Genomic DNA, 13222 nt, shown 5'->3' with positions numbered 1-13222 from the left:
ACATAGCAACAACATTGTTGGATTAATGGGGTACCAAAGAGGAGGTCCAGCTGCTCCTGAGTACAATTTTGTCGGGGGGTAGGTCTGTCTATCCATTCAGTCAGCTGATCATCAGCACAGACCTGCCAACCTGCCATTACTGTGCTGCTGGGACATGACATGGCAGCAGCCCGTGGATGTGGATCCAGCCTGGCACCATAAAGCAGCAGCTGTTAGCCTTCCATGAAGATAAGCAGCAGTGCCAGGTCTGCCCATACCGCCTCCCAACACCCATACATTACCATAAAAAGTAGCTACTGTAGGATCCAGCTGCTCCTTTTTATGGCCGCTGTGCAACAGTATAACTTCATAATAATAATAATTTGCTCCAATGCATCTACTTTTCAAACTCCCTTACAATCTGTCCTTTATGTCCTCCTGTTCCCTTGCTGGACTGTCCTTTTATGTCGTTTGATAAAATAAAATAATCTCCAGAAATGTACTAATCTTAGTTTCCTAGTTTTGTAGTATCTGTCTGTTACCATGTAGTGTGTAGCTGCAACCGTTGCGTTTTCATAAACATTCAGTAAGAACTGCCAAGCCCTCCCAAGCTTTCTAGCTCTGTGTGTGTCATCATTTTTCCACCGAGTCTGTTTTCCTCCGTTTGCAGTTTTCCCTGTCTGAGTTGCCTCTGTGGGTTCTCTATTTTTAGCAGCCAAATGTTTTTTGTTGTTGTCTTGTTCCAATATGTTACATATTGTGGTTCTGATTTGTTTGGGATCTAAACCATCCCAAGAAAATGTCAAGAGGCTCAGTAGCCTGAGGCTGAACTGTTGTTTTGCTTTGTACCGTAATGCTACCACTGAAGGCCACTGGAGTTCAAGAGACCGCAGTTTCATTGCTCTTTGAGAAAGGTTAAAAAAAGGACAGTCTGTTATTTTTGTACTGAGGTGCAAGTATTGCCAGCAGGCTAGCTGACATGAATGTCCATGTTTTATGATCCAATATACTGTACAATATATTTGAATGCATTAGACTTGCAGTAAACACTTAGCCTACAATAGACCTGCATTCAAATGTGTGATGGATGAATAGGTCTGCATTAAGAAAATATAATGCATCACAGCTTTCTTTTTTCTACAATATTTTGTATCTTGTCGTAGTATTTTTCTATAATAATCCATTTATAGAAACACATCCTGTATATACATTTGAGACATCTGCTGGCCTCTCCAATGCGTTATGCCACCAGATCTGATGGGTAACCTGCTAGGTTTCACAAGATCACTTTTAGTGCAAGCAGGATTCAAGTTTTCACAGTTCCTCTGTAAAAGGTCCATATAAAAGAGCAATGTTGTTGTTGGTAGACAAGCCAGATGTTGAGAGTCAACTTAGGGCTTGCTAGCTAGCTAATATTATGTATGAGAAATGGCAGCTAGCAGTATAGCAATTATGCAAAATAATGTATACCTGCATACTCTGCACTGTTGGCTCCAGAACACATTTAGCTGGAAGAAAACCACAGTGTGTTTAGCACAGCTACTTTATGCAAAAGACAAGCACAAACCACCGCCAACACAAACCACTTCCCACTATCCTCTGTGACTTACAAGCTAACGAAAACAAACAAGAACTATTCAAACGTAACAAAACCAGCACAACAGTTGTTAACTTAAGCTGTAAGACCGTCTATCTATCCATCCGGGGCCGTAGTGATGCGCAGCTCCAACCAGAACCCGCAGGTCGGGCAGGCGGGTGACAAATTGAGAAAAACGGTGTTCCGAGTAAGTTATTAATAACTTACAGAGACTTTGCATGCAATAGTCCACCTTCTCTTCCCCTCTCTCTATCTCTCTCTCAAACCCACACACATACACACACCAGCCGTGGTGGCGGAACATTATTTTAACTCGGGCTGTCAACTTTAACGCGTTAATAAAGCGGTACGTCGCTGAGGCTGGGCGGAGTGGAGTTATTAAAAAAATTCCCGAAGCCGGATCATGATCCGGATTGCCACCAAAATCTAATGCATTGTTCATTGTGCCACACCCCACCCCTCCAATTTCATTAAAATCCATCACAAACTTTTGGAGTAATCCTCCAAATGGACAAACCATCAAACAAACAAACGCCGGTGAAAACATAACCTCCTTCCTAGGCCTTCGGCCTTGGCGGAAGTAACAAAATAAAGCCAGACCTCAAACAAATACCAGATGTCTGGTGCAAAAACACACAATTTGTCCTGAACCAAGTGGCCAGACATCTCTGTCTCTCTCTCAAGTTATAGACAAGTACATTTCCCGACTTTTTGAAATGTTTCTTTAATCTCGAGGAACACCAATCATCTCTCCCTTTGTCCAGGCCGAAACCCTTGATGGCATACCAGCCAACCAGACCGGAGATGTGATCCACAAGACCGATAAGGACTACGGTTTCGTCTGCCTCAACAAGGACCAGGCTCATGGCCTCTGTCGCAACTACAGGGTCCGCTTCCTCTGTGGAAAACTGGGTACGTTCATGACTTACTTCCAGTGTCTGTGTTTATGTATGTGAGTACAGTATGTATGACATTTCCTCTGAAAATAGGAGAATGTAAAACTTGATACTCAACATGGATTAATGGCCCTCACAAGTAAGACAAGTATCAATGTCCGTAAAGACTCTGGCTGTGCTCAAGAGAGTGTGTCGTGCGTAGGCTGCTGTGGTTGGAATACATGGAGCCCAGATCAGGAAAACACAGCCACACAGCCAGCTCAGAGTTCACAGGCACTGCTCCAACCATACTGGGATATCACAACACCTCTGTCTGGGCTTGTTGCTTGTCTCTGTGTGTATTAGTGTGTTATGTGGAGAGTGATGAAGTGATCTTTTGACACTGGGTACTGCCCATTTGCATCACTCTCCAATTACCCCTCACGCACACACAATGTTTCCTAATACAACTGAACTCACCTAGTTCTCAGGAAAATGCATGTGATTTTAAGGCTGAGATTTATTCTGGTTAACAGATTCTTACACAATTGGATGACAAGTGAACACGGAAAAAAACAACTTCAAAAATGTTGAATTATATTTGAATAAATTTGCGCTCGCCTGATGGATGCAGCACAGGCAGGGAGGACCCAAATGCAGATAGAGATACTGGCAGAATCAGTGAAGATACTTTAGGTGCCCGTTGTGGCGACATGAGGAGGGCTGGTAAGGCAGCACAGTTTGTGGAATAGTCACAAAATTGAATGTATTGATTCGTGTAGATCAAAAATTTCCCTTATTTATTTTTTTGTGATGGTCAGCACAAAATCAATTCGGATGTAATCCACTTAATTGTGAACCAGGAAGTATAAAGAGCAGTGTGCACCACGTAGGGAAGAGGTCAGGGTGACCGCTTTTTGTGTCCCGTGTGAAACCAAAAGTCAATGTTGACTTATTTGTCACCTAACTTCCACACTTAAGTTATGGCACTTCTGGAGATATTTAAAGCCAAACCGTGATCTTTCCTAAACATAACTCAGTAGTTTTTTTGACTTAGCCTAACAAAGTTGATCTTTTCCAAAATCAAACTAAGTAGTTTAATTTTAAAAAGAGTGGGTGGAGCTTGGAAATTGACATGTGCATCATGTATTGCTGGACATTCAAAGGAAAACGCACAATTCAAATGGATTAAATCTTGCACTTTTAACGGGAGGAAACGGACCTGGAACACTCTGAAGGGATTATAGTATATAGATATAGATCCCATTTGGCCTGGGAACTCATTGGGATTCCCCAGGAGAGATTAGAGTACATGGATCAGGAGAAAGACATCTGGGCCACCTTGCTTTGCCTGTTGCCACCGCATCTGCATAAGCGCTGGAAGATGGATGGTCGGTTAGATGACTGATGAAATGGCATACATACGTATTTAATTATTTAAAAAGTGAGAAAGTCACAATGTACATTCATTCTTTGCACCTTATTGATATCATAGGAATTATTTTGAGAACACCTTGAAATATGAGGAACAGTGTAAGAAGTCTTTTTCGAAATAGAGCAAAGCCCGCGAGCCAGTTCAAGTTTTGCTGCTACACTCAAACATGACGTACTGTAAGTCAAAAGTTACTACAGGTTTTTTCGAGATTGCTAAAACACAATTTCTGAAACTTTGTCGGAACTCTACAAAACCAAAAACATAGACACAAAATATCTCTTGTAAAAGCAAACACTTCATTCAGAACTATATAAAGCCTTCTACAAATGGTATTTTTGCATCACAACCAGGGCAGGAATTCCACGGAGGCCATGAGGGCCATGAGCCGCCATGCCCCTTCAGTTTGGCCTTCTGCCCCTCAGAAACTGATATGTCCTGCGGCCACAATGGCCTTGATGATGCCCCGCCCGCACTGCCCCAGCTGGTTCTTTGTTGTGTCTGATGACTTTTGTTGTGATTCTGAATTCGGGCAACAACAAGTGTTGGGTTCGATTTCAACGCCTGGTATGCACCGCTGGAAAACTATTTATGACAATAGTTTGACACAAATGTTCCCCCTGGATTCCACCAGGCCGGCGGAGCTGATCGCAGCCACTCCAGACAATGCTTGTTTCCATTTATCGTTCTTATGTGTTGCAGGCTGTGGAAACAAATGTCCTTTACCTGGAGGACAATACATTATCTATCTATGTTAGATTTCTGTGTCTAATGTAGAGAAATGTGCGAAGTGTTCTGCAAACAGCGTGTGGTTGAGAATGTGCTTATATTGTGCAAGCCCGGGCTGAGGTTTTACTCAGGTTTCACTTACTGTGTTATCTTTAATTTGAGTGTGTAAGCAATCATAAATAGATAAAAATGCTGTTAAACCATATTGCTTAGTCTTGCCACACAGAAATAATGTACTGCATTGGAAATGAGCCATGGATTTAACAATGCACACATGTCTTGTGGGCATGGATGGGTTTCGTCCATTCCAATGTAGACTAGTGTTGCTGTGTGTGACTGTGTAGGCCTGTTGTGAATGTAGCAGTATTGTGTGTCAGCTTTGCTGCATTCCGTGAGCTCTAACTCTCACCGTCTTCCCCCTGTAGTTCGTCCACAGGCCTCCATTTCTATCGACGTGTTGTCCAACAGCAGCGTCCTGGAGCTGGACGACCAACCAGAGGGCTGGGCGTCCGGGGATCGGGTAGTGGTGGCCAGTACTGACTACTCCATGCACCAGGCTGAAGAGTTCACCCTGTTGCCATGCCCTACCTGCACACCCAACCAGGTCAAGGTCCAAGGTAAGAGAACCAGTGACCTACAGTATGTTAGCATGCAGGGCTGGAATGGAAGGTCCATTATTTTCTGACATTTTATTAACAAAATTATTAATCTGAATGTTTCTGAGAAAAGAGTCATAACGGAGGATGACACGGTGATCCATGACACTCTGTAGTAGAAGTCTGTTTTGCAGCACAACATGACTGACTTAATAAAAATCAATGCACATCTGTTTGCTAGAGCCTGCTCTGTAACAGGAGTGTGTGCATGTGTAAGAGAGAGAGAGAAAGAGAGAGAGAGAGAGAGGAGAGAGAGAGGAGAGAGTGTGCGTGAGAGCAGAGGCTGAGGAATCCACCAGTCATCTGAATCGAGAGGTTGTTTTTGAGCCTAAAATAAAGGTAAGGAAAGCTTCCTAAGGTTAAAATAGGCGTGTCAGAGAGAACTGAAGTGTGTTTTCCACTCTACTCCAGCTGCTGTGGGTTCACTCTGGAACAGCTCAGTGCCTTCTGTCTCCATCTGCTCCACATCAGCCATGAATTTGAAATTTGATTTTAAAAGATTGAAAAAAACAAACTAGGTGAATATTGAGGAAAACATAACAGTATATCTCAAATTCAGAACATGGAAGTATTTGTCAGTAGGCGGCCCAGCTGCAGTCGATGCCAGGTTAGAGGACCTTGTATTACACAGTATGCTGCAGAAATTAACTATTAGTATGCATTCTCTTTCTTTCATCTGTTTTGAGCATCACCTCAGTTTTGTCTGTGTGGGAACACAGCAGCCAAATTGGTACTTAAAGGTTCTGTTGCTTTATCTGACAGTGAGAGAGACAGACAGGAGATGACATGCCCTCTCTCTCCTTACCGCTGCCGCTGTGTTTACACTGAAAACACTGGAGGTGGCGGAGGCTACCACTCCCTGTCTGAAAGCACCTTAACACTATCTGGGTCAACAGTTCAATCTCCAGTCTATCTGAAGCTAGATAGAAAAGGGCATGTATGGAGGACGGAACCTGACAAACTCAAAAAATCAATCAATAAATTAATAAATGACTCGATAAAAAAATAAATATGTCATTAAATGTAGCAAAAATAATATTATATATAATATGTAGACACTATGTACATCAATTAATTGACAAAATGTGACATGAATTGATATTTCTGTTTTTACATAAATAAGTTTGAGGACATGAATAAGGGGTGAAATGCAATGGGAAAATTGTACATAAATAAATAAATAAAGGCATAAATTTAAAAATATATAAAAAATAAATAAAAAATAAATTAATAAATAAAAAATAAAACCAAAACTTAATAAATACATTTAAAGATAAATATATAAATAAATAAAAAGTAAATAAATGTAGCCATTGATAAAATGTGACATAAAGTGATATTTCTGCTTTAATTTGCTCTTTGTATTAATTCCCTTATTTATTTACTATTCTGTTTAATTTTTTTCTTTTTATTTATTTATATATATATATTTTATTTATTTTTAAATTTATTTATTAAATTTTGTTTTTATTTTTATTTAAGAATTTATTTCTTATTTATTTTATATTTATTTTTAAATGTATGTATTTATTTATGCATTTATTTAATTATTTATGCACAATTTTCCCTTTGCATTTCACCCCTTATTTATTTCCCCCAACTTATAAATTGATATTTCTGTATTACATAAATGTCACATTTTGTCAATTAATGAATGTACATAGTGTCTACATATAATATATAATATTATTTTTGCTACATTCAATGACATTTATTTATCGAGTCATTTATTTATTGATTGATTGATTTTTTATTTTGGCAGAAGCTGTCCTCTATAGGGAGGGATGGCCCCTAAACACATTTAATATTTGGAAAAAATTAATCTTTATATGAACTCCAGTTGTGAAAATAATAATTTTAACAGCTGTGATTGCGAGGTTATAGTTGGTCAGTTAACTGTGTGTACTCATGCTTCTACGTTAGAGTCAAACATCAACGGTGAGCTGGAAGGACATTTCAGGCCACTTGTTGAGGCTGTAACAAAAACCTTTAAGACATCCAAAGCAACAACATTCACAAACACACATTTTTCACTTAATTTGAAGGAATGTCATTTTAAATTGAAGTGGCCGAGCAACGTGAAGTCAACTTTTTTCTTTTAAAGCACTTAAAAAACACATTCCACTTTGTTGCAAAGTGTTCCGCAAGGTTAAAAGCAAAAGGTAACGGAAAAAGAAACAAGCTCGACTAATGAAAAAAGATCAAGCACATAAAACCAGCAATGGGACTACATCAGTCACACGGAAAGCCCAAAACTGTGCCTTGAATCAATTTCTTTAAATGGCGTTGCTTTCAGGTAACCTTTAACGCAGTCAGGCAGCTTGTTTCACAGTTTAGATGCTGGAGGAATAAAAAGCTTAATCACACTTAGTCTGAGTCTGTGTTTACTATCATGCAGGAGCAAGCAGAGCACAGAAACATGAACTCAGTGTATTTACATTCTGTAGTCACCTCTCTGTATAGTAGGTGCGTACGAGTCACGGTTCAGTGCCAGTTCATTACAGCGAGAAAAAAAAACAAAAAACTAGGGCTGTCAATTGATTAAAATATTTAATCGCGATTAATCGCAAATTGATCACACATTTTTTATCTGTTCATAATGTACCTCAAAGCATCACCCAGATGTGCTGATCACCGGGACGAGGAAAAAGCAAACCGTATTTAGTTTTTTCAGTTTCATAGCACAAGAGATGCTCCAGGTTTATAGCCTGGTGTGACCTGTTGTTGCTGTGACCTTGTTGACGAAATGCTCCCTCAGTCCTCAGCAGGAGGGTGTTTTCTGTCTTTGACCTTTGAACTACTGTCTGTTTCGAAATAAATGAAAACAAACAGATCCTTATGCATTTGGGATTTTTCCACTGAACTGAACTCGAACTGAACCGTACCTTCTGTGTAGTGTAAACCACAATTTTGAAACGGACCTGTATTTTTAAAGATGCACTTGCTGCTACCAGCAGTCGCCACAGCCCACAAGGATTGAAGACTATTTTTTGTTTTCAGCATTTTGGTCTACTGCGGTAGTTTTTTAAATGTGCTATACAGATAAAGTTTGTCTTGACTAATAATAAACGGCTTTATTATTTTCTTTGCTGACATATTTTTCAGGATGAGAGGATTTTTGTTTATTGAATACAGACATAGTACATGAGCATGTGTTGCTCCTTTCGATAGCCTACAGCCTAGTGATTTGGAATGCAATCCCCTGTTTAACTATGGCATTTCTATCTGCCCAGACACATTAAAATCACACACTGAAACCATCTTTATTGCTAGGAACCCTTCCACCAGAGTTAAGGCTGAGTCTACAGAGCTGTGTGTGTGTGTGTGTGTGTGTGTGTGTGTGTGTGTGTGTGTGTGTGCAGCCAGGTTGAGACAGCCTAGAGCAGTGTGTGGGAGTCAGTGGAAGGTGTTTGGTCTGACTCGGGGCCAAGGGAAAGTCTCAGCCTGCATCCTGGCTTACTGCGTGTTCCTGACTGAGCTCATTCACGCCGACACACACACACTGACACGCATGCTGGTATGAACACATACACATACAGACACTTATTTTCTTTCTTTCTTTCTTTCTTACTGCATCATCACGCACACACTCAGCAGAGTTCTTCAGGTCAGCCTTGTCAGCCTCACTGTTGTCCTGTGTGAATCAAATGGCCTTTGTCTTTGTTTTTTTGGAGAAAAACCCTCAGTGCCCGTAGCGGCTAAAAGTCAGCAATAACGTGACATGACGTGTCCTCTCATAGCTGTCGCTTCCGTCCACCGATTCATACACCGAAAAAGTCATGTTTGCGTTTCTTCCGGGAGTCCGGGAAATTTATCTTCAAATCTCTGAGCTGCTGGCGTTTCTCTCCTGCCCAGCTGCATCAGAAGATCAGTCCATTATAGCCCCCCCCCCCCCACACACACACCTTTCTCCCTGTTTTTCCTCGGCTCTCTGACGTCACCGGGTGTTTGGCCATCAAGAGTGGAAATCCTATTTTTGTGAGCCTGAGGCTACTCCTCAGAGCTCCTGTCAATCTCCTGCTGACTGTAATCCGTCTCATTAATTCCTGCCCGCATGCCACTTTTGCAGCACTTTTTTTTTAAGAAGCAGTGATAATGGAGTCTATTCCCCCAGCCCCCTAAGGTTATGCACAAACAGGGAGGGTGTGTTGTTTTTGTTGTTGGCAGCTGAGAGCTGGGAGAGACACAGAGACAGGGAGCCTCAGGCTATTTACCAGTTTAAGTCCAATAACTTGTGCCTGAGCTTTTACATGTTGAACTTTTGACAGTTCTAAATGGCATCAATGATGATGAATGTAGAAAATAAATGGTGTAGAGTGGAATGGCCCAGAGCAGTGTAGAAGGATTTACAGTACATTCAGATTCTTCTATTTCTATCCTGACATTTACCTCGCTTTGCAAAGCCAGACGGAATCTTTCCTGTTCAGTTTTCAGAATGTGATGTAGGTCTGGAGAACCAACTATAGAACTATACTAACACATTACACGGACATTCCGCTTGTCATGAGTACACATTTTAGGTTTTTTTGCATGTCATTTGTACGCCACGCAAACGTCCGCAGTTAGACTCAGGCAAGAAAACCACTAACCTAGGTTCAGGCAAGAAAATCACTTAGTTAGGTTAACGTCTACAAAAAACACGTACATAGACTAACTTACAAAACTAAACACAGTCAAATACACCTCCCCACCCGTCCACCGTGAGTGGTCACCAACTCTTACCGTAGCATTTGTACGCAGTTGCATTTACATTGCAGTCAGTACAGGATATATGGCGTACAAATGCCATGCGGAAATCAAAAAAGGTGTATTTATTGCACGCTAAACGCCTTGCGCATTACTGTGGCATTTATACGACTTTTTGAGTGAACGGGCTGGGAAAACCTCCACTGAGAACTGATCACACCCAAAAAATCAATAAACTCTGGAGTATTTACATGCTGACCGCTCTCAAAACACACAAACCCCATTGACATCAAAACTTGGGCAAAGTACAGCGGAGTGCAATAGCTTGTCAAGATCTGTGTGCTATTAGTGAGCAGGCAGAAGACATCAGTAAGAGGCACCATATTTGGTGGCCAGATATATACACATATTTGGTGGAGAAACCTAACGCATAATGTTACACCTGTGAATTATATAATATAAATCGCTAGATGCTTACAACGTTATCTGTGATGTGTCATGTACAGAACATCAAATACAACCCCACTTCAAAACCACCTGAACTCAGTTACTTATTTAGTGTTATTGTGTGACTTTGGTGAATCCGAACTAACCAAAGTCACAATAGTGTCAACAAACTAACCAATTGAGACAGAGGTAGAACAGCAACCCCTGTGCTCTGCGAGGTAAAACTACAGGTTTTTTTTCAAAGGATTTGGCGAGAGCATAGATAAAGGCTTCAGTTCTCCGTCCCTATATATCTGTCTCATGGCAAGCTACACTAGTGAAAATATTCTAAATATAGCGTACACTTAAAATGATATTGATTTTTTTTAGGTGGCTAAAATTGCTGCTGTTTTGCTGCTGCCCCCATCCACAGCAGTACATTGCATTGGTTCCATGTGATAACTCCTTTCTGTTTCTGCAAACTGGGGTCGTGCTGATCGTCATCTACTGTAGGTAATACACTGGATGGAAGTACCTCATACAACTCCACTTCAAAAAACACCCAAACTATGCCTTTAAAGTGAGACAATGTAACTTTGGAAAGTGAAAAGTTGAATTTATACGGAATAAAACACACAATTTTTAGATCAATACACTCAAGAGCTTTGCTGTTACAATCTAAATTGTTTGGTATGACCAGTAGCTAATGCTAATGTTAGCAAACTGTAGATAAATATAATATAATATACTGGCAGCACATTTTAAAAATAACCATCATCTTGGAATCGCCACGTGTGGCCATTACTACTCAAAAGTTCCATAGGCTTGTTTTAACCACCAGAGAAATAGACATGCAGACATATGGACTTTTCATTTATAGCATAAACAGTGGCTGTTTTCCATCTTGATGGTCCAGTCCCAGATATTGAGCATGCTGGCTCACTGACATGTCTTACTGGACACTTTAACAGAACAGAGAAATCATTTTAAATGTCAGTATCAATCAGTAGTGATAATATTGCATATTACATGACATGGAGCTGAACTTTTGGCATCATATCAACACATTTTTACTCCCAACTTGTCAAATACCACCGCATGGTCAGAGAGCCCTATACCATTCAAACTATGGTTCCCCTCTAGCGTCCATCCTAACCTCCTGTCCGCCTTACGCAGACTTTCTCGCTCTTTGTACTATGTCAGGCAGTCTAACAATGAGGAGGATGGGTTTACATTGGAGTTAGTTGAAAATCCATTGCATCTCATAGAGACGCTAAAGGCTGCCTCGGTGCATCTGTATCAGACGCAGAGGGGCACTGAGCAAGCGTCAGTCTTTGACGAGTTAGGAGTGAGAACCGGTTGATGGTATCCAGTCCCTCATGATCCCTGAACCCTTTGAGTGTACAGTGCCAGCTACAGCAGCATATGAAGAACTATTGATCAATATATGAACAATCAATAATTCTTGAAATCAAGGGAATTAGTGCATAAGTTAAAAAGAATGAACAAGGCTGGTTATTCATTCCCAAGAAAAGCACGTCAGACTTGGTAAAAAGTGGTGGACTTACAGTAGGCACTAGCAGTAAACTGTAGTACATTGAGATCTAAACATGTCCTGTAAGCCTGAGCTGTTGGTGTTTTAAATGTGAGTTGGAATGATAGTGTTTATTTGTACTTCTTCGTCCTGGCTGTGCTGGTGGAGGGAGTAGGAGGAGAAAAAGAGATTAAGCATGTGGGTGTGTGATCTGCTGTCTCTCAGATTTCACATTTCTTTGATTTCTTTTTTTTCCTGGCATCACTTTGTTTTTCCTAATGAGCACATTTGCGTTGTTCAGGGTGTGAATGTGTAGGAGTGGAAGACACGTGGAACAGAGCTGTAATCGTTTCTGCACCACTCATTTTGCTGCCCTTGTCCTTCTCGTCCCTGCCTTTCATGGGCTCTTTGTTCTCCTCAGCATCACTATCATTTGCTGCGGCTTAAATTGGCCTTCTATGGAGCTACACAGGTAACGTCAGCAGCGCGTGGCGGCTGCGGAACTTGCAGGGCTCCATGAATGAATAAAGTATCAGGTTTTAATTGTGGATTATTACTATTATTTACAAATGAGCACATACTTCTTAACCTTTTTCTGTCTAAAATAAATATAAATGACATTTTATAATGAAATGAAATGGATGAAAGGAAAACTCTATATAGAAAGAAAGGGCTGGCAGCAGCAGCAGAACGCTGCCGGTGTGGACACCACATGCGTGTGACACGCACTAGTTCAGCAAGGCAGCCGCCACAAACTGCTCACGCGCCCTGTCTGTCCAGGCCATAATGGAAGATTTTTAGGACTATAGGAGTTTCATTATTCATAATAAGGGGTTGATTTGCAGTCTTAATACTACTAAGAATTCTCATGATCAGTTATTTGTTTTTTTTGTGACACCAGAGAACATGAATATACACACATGACAAAGAATTGTCCCTCCCAACTCGTCACATACCGCCGCTTGGTCAGTAGCCCTCGGAATCGGAAACCGATGCACGGGGTACCCCTCCTCCAGCGTGTCAATATTTGTTGTTACATGCATAGTGTCTTTTCAAAATACTGACGATACTAATGACTCACATGACTAGACTGACGTGACAAAATAAGTCAACGTTTCTTTTGGTTTCACACGGGACACGTCTCCTGGTTGAAAAGTCTTGTGTTTGTTTGAGCCATCCACCACCGCCCTCCCGTCCTGAACGGACTCTCACGCTACTAATGCTACGTCACTTGCTCCGACCGTCAGATAACGCCACACGTGGGTTTACATTGGAGTTAGTTGAAAGCCCGGTTCGTCACATACCGTT

At 41.0% G+C, this 13222-nt stretch overlaps 1 protein-coding gene across 4 annotated transcripts in view; it reads left to right on the top strand.

The window, feature by feature from the left end:
• Positions 1-13222, top strand: part of LOC119478354 (cell migration-inducing and hyaluronan-binding protein-like) — a 207291-nt gene that overhangs the window by 139582 nt on the left and 54487 nt on the right. For all 4 annotated transcript variants that reach the window (XM_037753061.1, XM_037753052.1, XM_037753078.1 and 1 more), the window contains exons 10-11: positions 2341-2488; positions 5038-5229. In XM_037753061.1, the coding sequence (XP_037608989.1) occupies positions 2341-2488; positions 5038-5229 (340 nt within the window). The remainder of the gene's footprint in view (positions 1-2340; positions 2489-5037; positions 5230-13222) is intronic.

This window comes from Sebastes umbrosus, chromosome 2, assembly GCF_015220745.1.
Source record: "Sebastes umbrosus isolate fSebUmb1 chromosome 2, fSebUmb1.pri, whole genome shotgun sequence".
Taxonomy (NCBI): domain Eukaryota; kingdom Metazoa; phylum Chordata; class Actinopteri; order Perciformes; family Sebastidae; genus Sebastes; species Sebastes umbrosus.
This window is presented reverse-complemented; position numbering and strand designations above follow the sequence as displayed.